Raw genomic sequence first — 18,331 nt, 5'->3', positions numbered from 1 at the left:
GAGTCTGATTGTGTGTGATTAAAGGGGTTATGACTCTGCATGGTACAAGGGCAGTGTGTTGAGAAAGTGAAAGATTCCAGAGTTGCGGTCACTTAATATGGAGCGCATTTGAATAGAACTACAAAGCTCTCTGCAGAGACTGACCTGCATGACAGAAAAGAGGGGAGAGGTGGCAGGAAAAAACTGGATCTCTGTTCTTTTCAAGATAAATCTGTACAGCTTCACATGCTCTTTATCTTGGTCTTGTTTCCTGTTAAGGGAGAGAGAACAAACTTGAAGGAAAGCACCATGCAAGAGGTTTACGAACACAAGAGGCTCCAGGAACTGGTCTTATTATCACTATTTTAATATTCGATTGATAGTTTTGATTTCCATGAAAACAAAGTCCACACAACTAATGACGGTCATATTACCTGTGAAAGTACAAGAAGTGAAGAAGCAATGCAGATTATGTTTGATAGAGTGATGTATGTTTGGCACATGCCAAACAATCAGTGCTTCTAGTAGTGCAAATGATCAGATATAAGTACGTCTTTGCTCTTTGCACAACATCTGTGATCCATTGATCTCCGTGTACAACATCCTGTATGGAGGGAAACTTTTGGAGCGAAGTGCTTGTTCTTGCTTTGAAGCACTTTGCGTTGATATGGCTGGGCTTCCGGGCTTAGAAGAAACCTACCGGAGCTGCTAATTTAAAGAGCCTGGGTTCTTTGCAAAAAAATGAAGTAGCAGGAGTTAATTAATCACGAATATAGAGACGGTGAAAGAGAGAAGCGTATAAATATAAGAAAACCAAAAACGTTGCAATTCTGCAACAAGTTAATTTGGGCATATTTCGGGATCCGCGAGACAGACCGACAACCTGCAAGCTCACCCTGGAATATTACAGGAGAGCTCCTGCAGAGTTGTAAAGAACTGGTCCTGCGCGGCCGCGCTTTTGTCCCACTGAATACACAAGGCCTAGTGGGTGGATAAGTGAAGTCACATGGTCGGTTTTCCCTTTTCCCACACAAACACACCCACGTCCTCCTCCATGCAGCCACTCTTCACTCTTCAACTCACTACTTACCCGCTGCGGGCAGTCTGCTCCGTCTGGAAACTGTAGCTGCACAACTTGCGCTTTGCAAGCTATTTCCTCACAATGTATCCGAGTTGGGAATAACATCCGTGCGGTTCACATTTATCCACGTTTCTGTCGAGAGAAATTCAACATCACGTCGTCCAGAGGCAGTTAAGGGCACTTTGTTTCAGGTAATTTTGAATTTATACTATCAGATGGATGCGAAAGTTCAAGTCCTCGCTTGTTTTTTTACTCAGCATTGTAGCTTCAGTCGATCTACTCTCTTGTGCGTGACTTTTATTTGCAAATGGTTTACGGTTGTAATGTGATGCCTTGCATCGAGTGATATAGTAACAAAGTGCTGCTAAACCTGCACTGGGAGCGTTACTTTGGTTTAATAAAGTGGAACAACTTCATGTCCAGGCCTAATGTAACGCAGCCCAGGCTGTGTCCCCTGCTTGTCCCTCCACCCCCACATCCAGAGGTTACTGTGCACTAAAGGTGCTAACTGCCTTTCAGAGGAGCTCATTTGCATGAGGCCTACCTTTGTTTACCGACGACCATGCTTTTCAGCGTTTTCTTTACCAATGAGAATTGGGAAGCTACTCTCATCTCTCACAATGTGAGATGCCCTCCATCTGTGCAAGGAACTAGTTTTTGAACTTTGTTTCTGAAAGTGCTGCATAATTAATGCACGTGAGACGGAGTTGCTGGTTGTTGTGAGTGCTTAAGAGGTAACATGTACACATGCATGTTGTGTTATTATACTGTACTTATTCCGAGGAGAAATCCCTGCATCACGTTCAAAGCAGCTGTGACTAACTCATAATTTTTGCACATCAACAGCTATGCACTCAAAAGCAGCATCAATCACACAACAACGTTCTCTCTCTTTTGTCTTTATCTGTGTAATTACATGAGTCACAGCAGCGTTGCACCCATACAGTATTTTCAGCTGAACCGACATCCTCTGCCTTGACAGTCTGAGTTTGAGGTGAACTGTGCTGCTTTCTCCTCTCTTCCAGAGGCAGCGTAGGAGGCCTTACAGTGAGGACATGAGTTTGGTGGATGTGAGACATACTGCGGGGTCTCTGACCCTGTCCCTGTCCAGCAACGACTCCAAGGAGCGCTACTTTGACCGTGTGGACGAGAGTGACCCAGAGTACCTTCGGAGCAGGAACATGTCGCCGGACCTGAGGCAGGATTTCAACATGATGGAGCAGAAGAAGCGGGTCACCCAGATCCTGCAGAGTCCAGTATGTAGCCCGCAGCTCTGTATGAGTGCCCTCCTACACAGAAGCTTTCTGTGCATGAGTAATGCCTGAAACCAGAGAGGCACTGAAATGCATTGCTTTTTTTCCTGTTTATGTAAGGTATTTTTTTTTTCAAATATGCTGCTGCACTTAGATAGATTTTTACTGTGATTTTTCTATGAAAGTTTGAATCAGTGTAATTGTTCCAGCTTTAGAGCAAGTATAATATTAATGCGTAGATAGAGCTGGAAATAAAAGGTGCAAGAGTCACACACAAGCTTCCATCAGTGTGTTCCTGTTGTGTTTAACTATGATCTGTTTGAATGCATTGTTAAGTTATTTCTAAAGGTAGCCAGGCTGCATTTTCTAAGAAATCTATTATAAACACAGTGTAAATCTGTTACTGTAGAGGCAGGTAATTTAATCACTACACACACACACACACACACGATCATCAAGATGTTTTTCAAGTGAAAATGACAAGCATTCTCTCATTGGGGCCAATCAGAATTTAATATCCACTCTTTTTTCTCCATATTATGTCGAGCTTCTTTGGGTTTTGAACTAATGATCGGGTCAAAACCAAAAATTTTAGGACACAATCCTTTGTTGCACTTCTTTTCGATGTGCAACCTATGCCGAGGCATTCAAGTTAGTCCTGCCTTTTAAAGGATGCATGCAATTTGTGATGCTGTGTAACGACTGCAGAGATTTAGTTATAATTTATTGACCTGTGACAGACAGACGACAAAACAATAGAGGCAGTGCAGTGTTGTTAGATGAAGTACAGGAAGGTGTAATGCACACATGCCAGTGCATGGAAATAAGACGAGCCCACACTCATCTGCGATTGCATAACAGACCCAACAAGTGGAACTCATCTCATCACCATGGGAACCGTGGACAGATGAAGCAGAATGCCAGAGCTTAACTGCAGCTCGCATGAAAATAGTCCTGTTTCAAGATTCACATGCCAATCTTGGTACAAAAATTGATGGTCAGGTTTAATGCGGCTCCCTGCTTTTAATGAAGCCCCCTTTTCTTACACACACAAAGAGCTTTTTGTGTTGCCTTTGGTGATTTGTGTACAGTTGTTATAAAGAGTGTCTGACAGCACACTGGGCTCCCTGACACATCCTCAGGAGGTGCTGGAATGAGCTTGAGGTTATGTATATATTAGTTGCTAGGATATTGGAACTTTACGATGGAGTTTTTTTCCTTCTATCTTCTTTGTTTACAGGTATTTAAGGATGAGCTGGAAGGCATGATTCAGGACCAGCTGACGAAGGGCAACAACCCATCAGGTCTTCTGGCACTGAGACAGATTGCTGACCTGGTCATGGCCAGTACAGTGGGAGGGGCTGGCCCTTTGACTTCGCCCATTAGTGAGTGGCAGTGTTTGTGCAGATATATCTTTGGGCCCGATTGTCACTCAATGTGTACCATCTGCCTGTGTGCATTATGCAGGGTGATAATCCTCATTGTTTGACTGAACTCTCAGACTCTTGTGACTCTCAGCTACCCTGAAACTGCAGAAAAAGCAGAAAGTTGTTGACTGCATTCTCTGTTGTCAGTGTTCTCGTTAAGCAGCCCTCATGACCAGCCATACTAATGAATTATTGCAGTTTGCAGTGGTAACCATGTTTGTGTGACCTGTTTGCCTTGTGTTTTTCACAGGCAAACTATGACTGAGAAGTTGTTGAGATGAACAGCTCTTTTAAAAAGCCAAAGTGGCTGTAAAAGATCAGTTTCAGTATCACTAATGTCCTTATAAGGCATTAGAGTCCAAAAATACCCGTCGTTTTCATGTGGAGTATTTCTCAGACAGGCCCTTTTTAACCATCAGCTGTAGAGACTCAAGTTCCCTGGATGTTTAACTCTATATACAGTGGAAGCAAATCGTAAACATCCTTACAAATGTTTTGAATCCAGATATAATATGTAATGTAATATACTGATGATGTTATGTCTTGTGGCAGGCTTTGGGATGGTGGCTCCAGTCAATGATTTGTACGGCACAGAGTCTCCCTCCTTTGCCAAAGGGGAGAAACAGAGTCGTTGCAGGCTTTCTAGCCTCTACAGGCTGGTTGACCTCTTCAGCTGGGCTCGTTTTACAAGCTCCTACATTACCGTGAGTACAGCTTCATTGTCACGCTCCAGTGCACACCTGCTTATTTATGCAGCACAAGATTTGTTTCTTTATGTGAGCCTCATGTTCTCCAGCTCCTAAAGGACTTAAGGAGGAATGCTTCTTTATTTTCTGAAAGTATTCATTATTTATGGTATAGAAATATAAGTTATGTGAATGAGAAACACTTCCAAAAGAAAGAAAGTCACAGTGAAATATTTCATTAACAGCTGAGATATCAAGATACGAAGCGCAGATTTTCCTCAAAGACAAAGCCTCTTAAATCATATCCATCAAGCCCGCTGGTTTTATTTTTTTTCCAGTTTCCCTTAGTAGCTGCTAACCTTTATTTAAGTGTACATCGTTAATCTCCCATGGCAGCACTGCTGTTTGACTGTTAATTAATTTCCTGCTGAACGTTTACAAATGTTGGAATTTTCTCTTGCAGTTCATTGTATTGTTGCCTTGATAAGCGAGTTTACTAATGTGTCCATTTTGTCTCAGGTACGAGTCAGCAAGGAGCAGGACCATATTCTTATCAGTCCACGAGGGCTGTCTTTCGCCGAAGTGACAGCAGCAAATTTGGTGAGAACAATGGCCGTTTTGGCTGTTCTATTATCAATCACACTTTATGTTAATACTGTCTGTGTTCATACACACCTCATCTGGACATATTCTTGATCTGTTTCACACGCATGTTCAAATCAGTCTGGCTGTAAGCATCTTTATATGATGCTAGAAAAAGTCAAATTATCAAGTTAATTAGACAAAAAAATACATGTTAGTATGTTGGACTGATCAATCAAGTCTATAAACACAGAAAGAAATCCCACTGAAGCTGCCCTTATTCACATCTTTTTCCGTTTCTTTTGTCAGATGCGTCAGACATTGTGACTGAGAACAGACAGTTAGGACTACACGTGTGTTCACTTAAAGCATTTCCAGGCAGTCCCTCTGCTTTAATAAAATGTTGATTTCATAACCGCAGCATTATCTGACAAAGTCACCATTCAAATAACTTAAAGACGACGTCTCTACGGTGAATTCTGCTAAACTTGCGAGTACACTGATTTTCCATAGAGAACATTAGAAGAAGCAGAATGTCTTGAATGTTTTTTCACACGTACGACAGCATGAATAACTCAGTTCCACTCACATGCATGTATACTAGGATATGAACAGTGGTCTGGCTAAATGGCAAAGTAAAATACTTGTATTTGTTGTTCCTCATCGTACTCTTGAACCAACATGTTGACTAACAGGGCTCTTACACTGTATGCATCCGCTACGGCTGGAGGCTTCAGTGGGATGTGCATGTAAATGCCGTCATCAGAGAGTGTGTGCGCATGCATCTGTGCACTCAGCAATTTGAGAGACCACACGGACTTGTCCACGGGCTACATTTGTTGTGCGCATGTGGTCTATACCTCGCTCAGTAGGTGCTGGTCTACAGGGACACATTTCTCCATATAACAGGATCACTTGTGTTACTGCGGGGGGGCCAGAGCTGCTTGCGTCAGCGCTTTTGCCATGTATAATTGGCCTTTGAAGGTTCTCTTACCAATATCTTGGTTGGAGCTGAACTAAACAAGGACAAACGCGCACTGCACTGAATGAAAGGGATGCACTGGATTTATAGCAGCAGAGAAACAAATTAGAGCGTCGTCGCAAGATGAAGTTCTTTGGGTTTTATTATTATCTAAATTGTTAAAATTGTTAACTAAAATTGTAATTAAAAAAAGGGAGTAATTGCGCAGTACTATGCAAAGATTGAGTATTAGAATCAGGGGAAGCCGTGGCTCGGGCGCTAGAGTGGTCATCTTCTACTCCATGGTGGATCTCAAATTTTTCCAGGGGCCACATATGGGACAACATTTAAAAAAGAAGGGGCTATGCCCAGCATCCAGTCAGTAAAGGTGTTTATGCATTTGACCTGCTGTTCTTTTCAATTTGCTAACTCTTTGTTCAAGCTTGAAATTATACTAATAACAGGTAGATTTTTAGAAAAGGTATTTTTTCAATAGCTACCAATTTCAAATGGAAGATGACGTCATTCTGCCTTCCCGTCCATCCAGAATTGCTGTTTCTCCTTATCAACCCTCTTTTATCAAGATCCAAGTTGGATTTTCTTTCCTTTATTGATTTTTTTTTGTCATATTTCCCACGGGATAGAAACACAGCTTAACTGTAGGTGTCAGAAGTGTTTATAGAGGAAATCCACCAGTGATTGGACAGGGGCATTTCAGGGGCCAGCCAGATTTTAGCAGAGGCCCCTTCCTGTCTGGCCTCACCCCTGCTTGACAAGACTTTGACATGACCATGAATCCTAAAATACCTGATATGCTTATCATTGAATGATTGAAAGAAAAATTGCTGAGCACATAGAGTGAATTCACATAGTGAGAAGCGCTTTTCGTGAATGAGAACCACCATTTATAATGCTGGGTGTTTCCAGGCATAGTCGCCTTATCGGCAAAAGTGGGCACTGATTGAGCTCTGCCCCCCCTTAAGAGTTGCAAAAGCCCAAATTCTGTGATGTCTGTCAGATTCTAACGCCACAAAAATTGATCATAAATATGCTAAATATCCTAAAGATGATATTTTTCCAATTTTCCAGTTTTCTTACCAGACTCTAACATAGTGAATTATCATCATGGCATGCAAAGCTTTTTTTTAAAATGAGAAAATATGTTTTTGATTAGTCTAAGCTAAAATTATCTATAAAATATCAAAACATGTATCACTTGAGTGAAATCATGGAAAGATACAACCTTTAGTCATTTCTTTTCCTTCTTGACTATAATCAGAGTCCATGCAAATCTGCACCCTGCTGAGCTGCTCCATGTTTTTTGCATTCTGCTCCTCGTCTCTTTTTTTTTGTGTGTGTTTGCAGTTCTTCTTATAGATGGCCCTGCCATAAAGGTGCCATGTAAATACCGATCATTCATTAATTTGTTGATTCATTAAGCCCATAAATGTCTTGAGTGGCGTTTATAGAAAGCGCTGTGCCTTCAGTGAACTTTTTAATGCTTACTGTGCGGTCGTAAAGTTGCCGCCTCCAATTGTCTCCGCAAGAAGTAGTTAATAGAAACATTCGCTGTCTGTGCAGAAAATAGAATTGTGTTGTGTTCCTGGTATTAACATTTTTATATCATCACATTTGCATTGCTTCAGATGACAATTCCAGCTGGCACTTATGGAAAGCTCTGCGGCCTGAGAGTTAGTGTTTTTACATGTTGCACACAAGCTCGAACATATGTGGGTGACATGATGTAGACCGCCACAACAAGCTGGAGAAGAATTAGATTGTCCACGAGAAGGTTTGCACACATGGTTGGCATATATCCAAAATAATGCCTCAAAAAAGATCTGACAAATGTTCCATGTGGAGAAAAATGCATTCATCTTTATAGGCCTCGTGGTATGTGTATGTGCAGTAAAATAGTCATTCATCACACTTTTAACTTTGCTGGGGGTTTTTTTCTGTCATGTGCAGGTGAAAGTAAATATAATTGGTGACGTTGTGGACCAGGGTTCTACTGAATTGGGCATCGACCATTTTGGATTTGCTCCTCATGCTGCCATTTACTCAATGCGCCCTGATGTGAGATGCATCATCCATATACATACCCCAGCTACAGCTGCCGTAAGTATGCCTCAGGCAAATGTTAAATGAGCCAAATTTTAATCACAGCATTAAAGCTGCTGTTAAAAGCTTATTCTGCACCAGAGGACGACAGCCGATTTAAGGGCAGCCTCATGCATGCCTCATTATTTTAGATGCAGACGCGCCAAAATGCATTTTTACCATCTTCTTTGAAGCGTGGCTGTAAAATGCACAGCGCACGTTGCTTTATAACTGTGTTTTTATTAAGCCTGAAAGCAAAGGCTGTACCTCTGTGGAGATGCTGGTGCGTCACAGTCTCAGTTGTTTTTATCCCACGTTAACAGGTGTCCTCGATGAAATGTGGAATCCTGCCCATTACCCAGGAGGCTTTGCTTCTGGGAGAAGTGAGCTCCTTTGGTTACCATGGCAGCCTGGATAATAAAGAGGAGAAGGTGGAGTTTCAGAAGGCTCTGGGCCCGACTGCCAAGGTACTGTTAGTACCTTAGTTGCGGGCTTCACATGGCACGGGTTTGGCTTATTGTATCGTACACAAATGATCTTCGAAGTGTCCGACCTGTGTCGGATTTGGTCTAATTTTGTTGAAATGTCAGACTAGGGGTTTTTACATGTTTTGTACTTTGTAGCTGGATTCAGACTTTCTTGGGTTCTGTCATGATTGTGGTGAACAACAAGCAGACTCCAGGACATCACTGATCTCAGTCAAAAAGATATCCTCTGAAATTATTACTCCCTATAAAACAAACTGAGATTGACAGATATTAAATAAATACTTTATCGATCCCCAAGATAATTTGTGAAATTTGTGAGTTCTACACTTAGTTGTATACTTCAGTAATATAAATTGGATATACAGTAAATAGTTACTTGTGAGGTTTGACGATATCTAATGAAGCTGTTGTCTGAGCTCTTCACCCATGCTCCATCAGTCTTCGTTGTTTTTCTCATTTCATCCTCTTAGATCACCCCCCCGCCCCCTCCAGTTAAAGCTGGTGTTGAACCAGTAAACATTCGAGTCATCTGTCATGTTGAGTCATCTCTCAGGGCTTTGCACTGTTAGCTTTTTGGAGGATAGCATCTGTGTTGGGTGAGATAGGAGCAGATGGATACCCACTTCCTAACTTGACCAAAGCTTAAATTAGTAAGAACAGTGCTTTACTCTGATCCGTATATTGAAGCCAACAGCTCGTTAGCTAAGCTGGAAAAACAACAGGCCTGGCTTTCTCCTACAGTAACTAAATCAGCTTTTTCAACCCTTTAGTTTTATACCACCAAAAAGCCAACAACAGCACCAACACAAGAATTAAAGAAACTGCTGCAAACGTCAGCAAAAAATGAATATGTACATTACATGATTTCGTTGGTGTGTGTTTGCAGACCTCCAACACAAAACATACAGTACATGCACCACAAATGGGTCCGAACTCCTATTTTAGTTAGGATTTTTTGTCAAAGTTGTGGCCATTGCTTCCTAGTCTGCTTGACTGTGTTCTGTTGTAATGTCGTAGGACTAATGAGTGTTGTCTTAATTGTCCTAATTGTTGCACAACCAGTGATTTATTTGGTTTATCAGCAGTAGGGGGAAATCAAAGAAAGACTTGTGGAGTTTTTTTTTTTTTTGTGTGTGTGTTGCTTTGCAGTACTGTAGCAACACAAAAATAGCCACTTTGCATCATTGTCCATCATCTTAAGGCATGCATGGACTTCTGCATTTGGTGAGAAATCAAAAAGAATGCCAGTAGGAACAAGTCTTTGTTTTCTTTCTCAAGCCTGAAAACCAACCGAAGAGGAGGACTCTCTCAGTGTAGTTCACTGTCAGACCATTTGAATAACAATATAAAGGGTTATAATAGAATATTGTCCATTTACTACCTCTTTTTCTCTGAAATAAAGATTAAAGACCAACATAAAATCATCAATGTTATAATATTGTCAGATCTCTACGTTTGTCTTAATAGAAACTGATTACACAGGCGCACATGTCCGGTCAGCACAACAAGCAGTGCATCTTGTTTTCCGGTGTGCTTTTGCTTTAAGATTCCACACGTGTGTCATCCCAAGAGAAGCATGATGATGAGGGAACATCTTCCATAACGCCGTGTGTCTGGTTGTGTGAATGAGCACTGATTTGAATGGATTTCTTCAGTGCATTGAATAATTAATACGAATGCTCCGTGTGCTTTCAGGTGATGATTCTGAGGAACCACGGGCTGCTCGCTTTAGGAGAAACAGTAGAGGAAGCTTTTCACTATGTGTACCACTCACAACAAGCCTGTGAAATCCAGGTATAAAAACGTGACATGTCGTCTTTGCTCTACCTGCTGCAGGGTAAAGAATTGTAAATCAACCATTTGAGTCAAAGCAATTTGAGTCTGGCCACGCTTGACAAACTTAACACTCTTTAGCTTTATTTGTGTGAATCAGTGATGTTTATTTTTCCCATCATTCACCTGGAGAAATGCTGTGTGTCTGTTAGTAAAACTTTGTCATAATTTTAACGACAAAGGCAGTGTCTGAGATGGAGGACACAGCTGCTAATGAGCATGCAGGATGTTTGGACATTATAGATAAAATGTACATGAGACATCATTGTTCTTGGACTGTACTTGTTTTACATATTACATTTGAACTCTTTTGAAATGAAAGAAGCATTTACATTCACTTTTTTAGAATGAACGTTCACTGCATACATTGCTCGTAAAACATCTGCACCTATTGTATGTTGATCTGTTTGAACAGAATAATTATGACCCGATGTAGACACTGTACCAGCAGCTCAATAATTAATAATCAAATGCCTTTGCTTAGGTGAATGCTTTGAGGTGCTCAGGCAGCTTGGACAACCTTGTGCTCCTGGACAGGGAGAAGTTTAAACCCCTGACGCAGGCAGTGATTGCTGCCGGGGTGGTGATGGACAATGAGGTCAAGTGGAGAGTGGGTGAGGCTGAGTTCGAGTCCTTCATGAGGATGCTGGACAACCTGGTGAGCAAACCCTGACCTGTGTCCTTTACTCATGTTGTCTTCTGTTTCCTGTCTCTGGTGCTGCCTCAGGAAGTGCCTGATTAGAGAACACAATGACAGTAGATGTGTGTTTGTTAATCTTTTTCAAAAGTTGAGTCATATCGCGTGAGTTTTGCCGTCTCCAGGAGTACTATCTCTCACTACAATATAGATGTTATTGTAATTACTGTGAGAGCGTGTTGAGTCTAGTGAACTGTGCTTTGAGGCGAACAGGCTGCTGTCGGCTTATCTTATTCCAACAGCAAAGATATCTGTGCACCAAGCTATTTTAACCACGCTGATAATGGCCTGGTCCCGGCACGTTCCGTGGACTGAGAAGATGTCAGACTGTCTGAGTGCTACTCGCTAACAACTGTGGCTCTAGCAGGCTGCAGCTGTGTTAACTCTGTGTGCTCGTAGCCATCCCCTCAATCATAGCTTCCAGATGGTGAGGCATGCTGAAGGCGGTTAAAGCCACACAGACCACAAATTCACTTAGTGGAAGGATCGTAGTACACTCAATTTGGATTTGGCGTTTTCTCCGAGACTTTTTTTGGTGCAGGTGCGAGTTCAGCTGCTCTAACTGAAGGTCTGACCTTCCCAGCGAGAAAGCTGGAGTTTGTTAGTTGGGATGAGTCAGAAATGATTCCACGTCAGTCCCAAGATCGGACTCACAATTCTTCACATTATTTGATTGGCTAGCGCCTCCTCTGCCACTTGAAAAATCTGAACCGTTCTCAACTTTCCACTGCAAACTACGCCAGCAAAGCGAAGCAATGGACCCAGAAATCAAGTCGGCAGCGCGAGACATCACCGCTGTCAAAGTAAATGAGAAGCGAGGCGCTCGAAACCCTGACATGTGAATCCAGCCAAAATCCTCCAGCCGTTCATTATATTCAAAAAGAAATCTGTTCCACCGTTAATGAAGTCAGCAGTCCCACAGAAATAAACTCGTGGTAGTTCTTGTGAACTTGTAGTCTTTGCAGAAAAGTATACAAAAGCTTCAACTGCTGTATTCAGTATTTTATGTATGTTCACTGTTTCAGTCACATTTAAACTGTTTGGTGGTTAAGGCTCCAGTGAACATTCCTGTGAAGATAAAGAACTCGCGCTGTGGCCATCAAAGCCTGATGCAAGGTTTTGTTATTGTGGCAAACTTGACATATTGTCTGTGCAGAAGTTCCAGTCTTTATTATTTTTTGATTGTGCTACTGCACTGAGTACACTTTGTACTGACTGCGAGATCCCATCAGTAGTTTCTCTCGGTTTCTGATGCATTGTTCACAAACCAGAAAAAAAAGCATTTTTTACCCCTTTGAAATCTGTAAAAGCACTCTTTGTATATATTGTGTTGTTTACGGACTTAAAAGCAGTTTGTAAATGGATGTTGGGTGGCCTGTAAATTGTTTGCATTTTTATGGGGTTTTTTTGTATTTTTCTCATCTCCAATTTGATCTGTTTCTTGAATACTGAAGAGCAATGAGAAATGTTAGTTTCCCTTCTGGCAAAGGACAGTGGTCCAGTTTGCATCTTACAATTATGTTTCCTTTCTGGGTGACCTATTAGGGATACAGAACAGGCTACTCTTACCGGCACCCCGTCGTCCGTGAGAAACCCCGCTCTAAGAACGACGTGGAAATCCCTGCCACGGTGTCAGCTGTGCCGCCGGAGGACGGTGAGCTCGGTCTGCGCAGCCCCTTCAAATTTATGGCGCAGAAACAGCAGAGAGAAAGGACCCGGTGGCTCAACTCACCCAACAGTTACTTGAAGGTCAATGTTCCTGAACAGTCACCCAGCGGGGATGTCAGCCCCAGGACAAAAACCATGGTATATGGACATTTATTTAATTAACTGTACTCCTCTCCTGAACTGGCAGAGGAGCCGCCATTCCTTTGTATTATTCTGCCCTCTTGTGGTATGTTTGGTGAAAGCTTCTTTAAAAGGTTTTAGTGTTTGTTATTAATCTTTTTTTCTTCTTCAAACTTTTTTTTCTCTTAGTGGATGAAGTCCTCCCAGCCAGGAAACAGCGTTGGGACCCCAATAAAGATCGAGGATCCTAACCAGTTTGTCCCACTAAACACTAATCCAAGTGAGGTTTTGGATAAGAGGAACCGGGTCAGTGGAAAACTTTACTTCACTGCATTACCTCCACATGTTACAGACTTTGTTCTTTTTGTCTTCATGTTGAATTTTCTCATTATATATTCAGGTGCTTTACTGTTTGTAAACCATAAAGAGCAACTATAATGTTCTGACTTGTAGATTTGGAGGCGATTGTCTTCATCATCAATTAAATCAGATAATTATTGTCAATATATCGATCATTTTGTCTACAGAATAACAGTGAAAATTCAGTACACAACATAAGGTCAAAATAATTAGTTTCCCTTTGAAAAATGATAAAGAGAAGCCTCTGAACGACTGGAACTTGTAAAATATGCAATATTTGGATAGCAATAACAAAAAAATAAATAAAAAAGGGCTGATTAATTAATCTATCAAATCACAAGCGCGCCTGTAGCACGTGTGATAGTAGTTTGAATGAACCTGATGCTCACTTTCTGTAGAAACTGCGACTTCATAGCTTTGACCTGACAACGATTCTTACCATTTTAGCACGGAAGTCCAAACTGCATACATTTACCTTATGGTTTCAGATAGAAGCTCAAAAGTAAACATGGATCTTGACAGGTGGTGAAAGAGAGGAACTGATGATTGTCTGTGCGTAATGCCAGTATCATGTTATTTGGTTTGTTGTTTTTGCATCTAATGAAATACAACTTGGTTGAGCTTTCTGATTGTCAATCAATGACAAAATATCTGACTGATTAATTGTTCTACCTCTAGTTTTAATTTCTCATTATATCTGCTTTCATGATGATTCATACAGATTGCCTCATTAAAGTTGCAATTGACAAACTTTTGCAGAGTGTCACACTAGACCGCAGAATCTAAAAGCTTAACAGAACTTAAAGTGAAGTCTAACATGTAGCCTGTTCAGCAGTTCATAGATCTGTCTGTTCCAAGAACACAAGACCACGGTGGTCTGACCTCTTTTTTTCTCAAGGCTTTCTTAGCCAGGGAACAGGGTTTGTTCTGTGGAATAGAATCTGGACGTTTGCTTACTCTGCACTAACCAGTAGAAAATCACACTCATTAGCGTATATGTGCACAACAGAGCCGCTCAGATTACGACACACACCGTTATTACGCTGCTCCAACATTACTTAGCAAACGGTAGTTGGCTGCTATTTTGAGGTTGAAAATATCTAACCTTTCAAATGAAGAATCTTTCCTACTCTGTCTTTTTCGCTTGCATCATGAGGTATAACAACACTAAATGCTCTGATCTGCAGCCTTTCATCTTTGTCTGACTCACACAGAGCACAAACATAAAAGCCATTATCTCAAAAGTCACCATTGTCTGAGGGACATTTCTTCCACAGATTGATGAAACCATAAAAGTTATGTAACTCACATAGGAGAGGAGCTTTTAAAGCTGATGGATGTATCGTACTGCCATTTTTTGAGTGTTCGTAATGACACTATGTCTAATAAACCTAATTTTAGCAAATGTAGCGTGCTACATAAATGCTCCTTATAATGTAACAAATTCTAGAACCAAGTATGATATATTGTTTGAAATGCGTTTGCTCAGATAAAAGAACAGCACAGAGGCGACCAGATGACTCCAGGACCAAAATCTCAGTTACTAGCAGGCATTGTTGTGGACACCATACCAGGACCAGTAAGTACATATATGATTTGTATAAAGTTACAGGTGCAGTTACATTTCATGATGCATGTACATGTTACCATAGTTACTCTAAATTTCTTATGTACATGGTCTGAAACACTGTTGTACATATAAAAACATTCAGAGCAATCACCATGGCAACATAGAGTCCTGCACAAAGCCATCGTTCAAATTAAGACGTTCAACTTGTGTCAAATATTAAAAACCAAAGTGACATATTTCTTCAGTCTTGCTTGAAATAGGACAGGCCAAGGAGCAAAGGTGTGCTTTATCAAAAGCTAAAGAGACTTTGTGTCGGTTTCTGTTTCATTATTATGCTTGGGAAAACATGCACACACTTTTTGCTTTGTTATTTTCAGCGTGAAAAACATTAAATTAAGAAAGCGTGCTGAAAACCTTACAAATCTTAATTCAGGTTAGAAAATAGAATATCAATTCTTACTGAATTTTCAGAGAATGTTATTTTTAATTTGACGATTGTGCCAATGAAACTGTAAATATACAAGCTTTAACTATCTTCACTCGTTCATATGAGCAGTTACATCAGGGGGCCATGATAACAATGTATATTCTCCCTTTTATCAGGCTTTCATCGTTGAAGATGAGGAGCAGACTCGCTCGCTTCCACCCAACCCTTTCAATGAACTTACAGAGAATGTGCTACAAGAATACAAAAACCTGGTAGAAAGAAAGCAGCAAGGCCAAGAAGGTACTAATCCTCGTCTTTCATGTATTAGGAAGATTGTGTCTTCTCTTTGCTCTTATTGCAGCCACATTACAAGTGAGTGATTAAGTTGTAGTCAAGGTAGCTCATTAGTCCAGCCAGAGTCTTTGCTTCCTGCCTGGAGCAAACGTTGGAAAGAAACAAGACGTTTCCCTAAATAAGGCAGTGCTGAAGCTGTGAGTTCACGTTTTTTTTCTACCTCTGCACTATGAAGTCTGCTCGCAGGATGACGAGAGATGAGCTGCAAAGACGTCGGTCTTGTCAAACTGCATGACTTAGTTATGAATTGTAGATGAGGATGAAGTGCACAGGAGAGAAACAAGTGTTTTTTTTGTTAGTGAAGTGTTTGCCATTCTAAAAGCATGTGTGTAGGGATGGCTTTGGTCCAGACTGTATCAGTATCTCAACACCTTTTGGATAGTGTGCCATGAAAATGAGTGCAGACATTAATGAGGCAGGGAGGATGACGCCTTTGATGGATTACTGACCTTTATGACTTAAATCCTTTTACAGAGGATGATGATGCCACTGATGCTGATGAGATGATCACTTTTGATGGCTCTACTATTTCCCTCTCCCTCTCTCCCATAATGACGCCAGCTAAACAAGGTAATTAGCAAGTCAACTGGTATTTCACTTTGTGTTAAAGGGCACAATATCCCTCAAATGAAATGGATACTTTAATTCAGTATTACAACTGCGTCTGTGTGATTGCACCTGCTGTCTTATTCATTGGCCTCTTCACTGACTTGGTTTCATTTGTTGACAGACACCATACCCAATGGGAACGACCACTTGGCAGAGATGGAGGTGGAGGAGGATCTGAGCGTCGAGGTATCCAAGCTGAGCTTGAGCACTTCCGAAACGGTGGAAATCTCTATAACAACAAAGGAGAAGACGGAAGGTGCTCAGACCCCAGAGAGCCAAACTAAGTCCCCAAAGAAAAAGAAGAACAAGTTCCGCACTCCTTCATTCCTGAAGAAGAGCAAGAAGAAAGAAAAAACAGAAGCCTAAATGCATTTTCTTTAAAAGAAATGAGTTGTTTTATGGGGAAAACATCTTGGTTATCCTTCATGATTTTGGTTGTTTTATCCACAGCTATTATTCCAAGTTCCTTCAACATGTGCCAATGAACAAGTATTTTTCCTGGGTGTTTTTGATTGACCACTGAGAGCTCAATAGTTTTAAAAAAGAGAGATCAAAAGTGAATGCAAAACTGCATTTCTGTGGTTATTACCCATATTTTCAATGGGGTTTAAAAGTGGGTTTTACAGGAACAAAGCTTAGTAGTTCATACAAAGTTACATCAGATTGGAGGGGATCATTTTTTTTAATTTTTTTGCACACATTATTGAATGTAAACTGACAATTTCTTTTCATTTTTGCAGTCATAACAGTAGTGTAATCGTGGGTGAAGATAGCTAGATTTCATAATGTTTATCCTTGTAAGAAGTACGAGTTTTATCCAAACATAATCATAGTTATAGTTTCTTGTAATAATATATGTGGGTTTATATTACAGACATACCACCATAGTGTTTGAAAGTTACTTAAAGGATTTGATAGTTTTGACACATTTACAGTGCGTAACTTGTCTTAAACTAAACATGCTGTGATTAATAATACAGTCATAAATCATGTTGTTGTTACATGTGTATGCTGTTTCCATGGTTGCTGCTTTACTATAATTGTGTCAAGGAATTGACTGTGGCTAACAGAGAGGGTTCAGTGAAGTGACGATCATTGTGTAATGTTTAGGATTGACGATGTTTGACTGTTCTTAATCACCACATCTTTGGATGTTGACAATGAAAGTGGCAAGTCTGAATCACAGAAAACTTAAATGGATAGATGTTTTGAGCAGTTTTGTCCAAACTGTCGGTGAAGGCAACATGTTGTGGAAAGCTTTTTTTTCCTTAGCCAGTGTAAAGAGTTTGACATGAAGTATACTAGATGATCATATATTTACATCCCAGTCAATAATGTGAATGAGTTGTCTGAACCCAAAGGGAGTGAACTTTTTGTAAATAGTTTTGTTTTTGTGAAGTTTTTCTTTTCTTTTTTTTTTATTTGTTAAACCAAATCTTAATGAAACACATGTGACAGTACAATCTAATAACAATATTCTAACACTCCTTACACCATGCTTTTGTATGATTAAGTTTTACTTTATAATTAAGTTCCATATTTACTGAACATGGACAGAATCATGTGTTTACAGATTGCATAACTTTTGTCATTTCTGTGCCTAGTGCTTGTATCCCCCTGTTGTTTACATTACTATTTGTATCGCCTGAGTTTTTTTTTTCATGGTGCTTTACATCACAGCCACCCTGCCTCAGTGTCAGTCCTTTAAATCTGCCTTCCACCTGATGTAATAAAAAGCTGGCATATCTTCCATAATTGTTCTGTTGCTTTCTTGCATATAAACCGGTTAAATCCATCGCTTCTTATCTTTCTTAGTTTCTTAACTTCTTAGGAACTTTTACATATATTTCAAAGGTGAAACTTGACTTGAATGTATTGATGTGTGGAAAAAGCTTAATTTCCAGCTCTACCAGACAAGACAACAACTCCAATATCAAATCAAAAAGCTTTCCTAAGAACAGTGTTCCCTGTCTGCTCCTCCAAAAAAAAACAATACACTCACTCTGTTCTGTGATAATTGACCGTGTGAAGCTGCATAATCAGTCTTTGGCCATGATATGAATGGTAGTTGTCATGGTGATACACTGAAGGGGGCTCTGGTGTGTAAGGGGGCTCTGGAGACAAAGAAGGGATTTG

At 40.6% G+C, this 18,331-nt stretch overlaps 1 protein-coding gene across 1 annotated transcript; it reads left to right on the top strand.

Moving 5' to 3' along the window:
• Positions 1-1,020: 1,020 nt before the first annotated feature.
• add3b (adducin 3 (gamma) b) lies at positions 1,021-17,944 on the top strand. The gene is made up of 15 exons (XM_072390855.1): positions 1,021-1,251; positions 2,086-2,316; positions 3,554-3,698; positions 4,293-4,444; positions 4,946-5,026; positions 7,938-8,087; positions 8,393-8,536; positions 10,253-10,351; positions 10,875-11,048; positions 12,633-12,893; positions 13,065-13,181; positions 14,725-14,814; positions 15,409-15,532; positions 16,061-16,156; positions 16,317-17,944. The coding sequence occupies exons 2-15, from the start codon at positions 2,116-2,118 to the stop codon at positions 16,559-16,561; spliced, it is 2,079 nt and encodes a 692-aa protein (XP_072246956.1). The 5' UTR covers positions 1,021-1,251; positions 2,086-2,115; the 3' UTR covers positions 16,562-17,944.
• Positions 17,945-18,331: the final 387 nt, after the last annotated feature.

This window comes from Leuresthes tenuis, unplaced genomic scaffold (genome assembly GCF_036924035.1).
Source record: "Leuresthes tenuis unplaced genomic scaffold, fLeuTen1.0.hap1 SCAF_8, whole genome shotgun sequence".
Taxonomy (NCBI): domain Eukaryota; kingdom Metazoa; phylum Chordata; class Actinopteri; order Atheriniformes; family Atherinopsidae; genus Leuresthes; species Leuresthes tenuis.
The sequence above is the reverse complement of the archived record's forward strand: the minus strand, read 5'-3'. Positions and strand labels throughout refer to the sequence as shown.

Coding starts and splice junctions, on each gene's coding strand:
- add3b (XM_072390855.1), top strand. CDS start 2,116: ATGAGTTTGGTGGATGTGAGACATACTGCGGGGTCTCTGACCCTGTCC. Junction 8,537..10,252: donor CTCTGGGCCCGACTGCCAAG/GTACTGTTAGTA, acceptor GTGTGCTTTCAG/GTGATGATTCTGAGGAACCA. Junction 16,157..16,316: donor AATGACGCCAGCTAAACAAG/GTAATTAGCAAG, acceptor ATTTGTTGACAG/ACACCATACCCAATGGGAAC.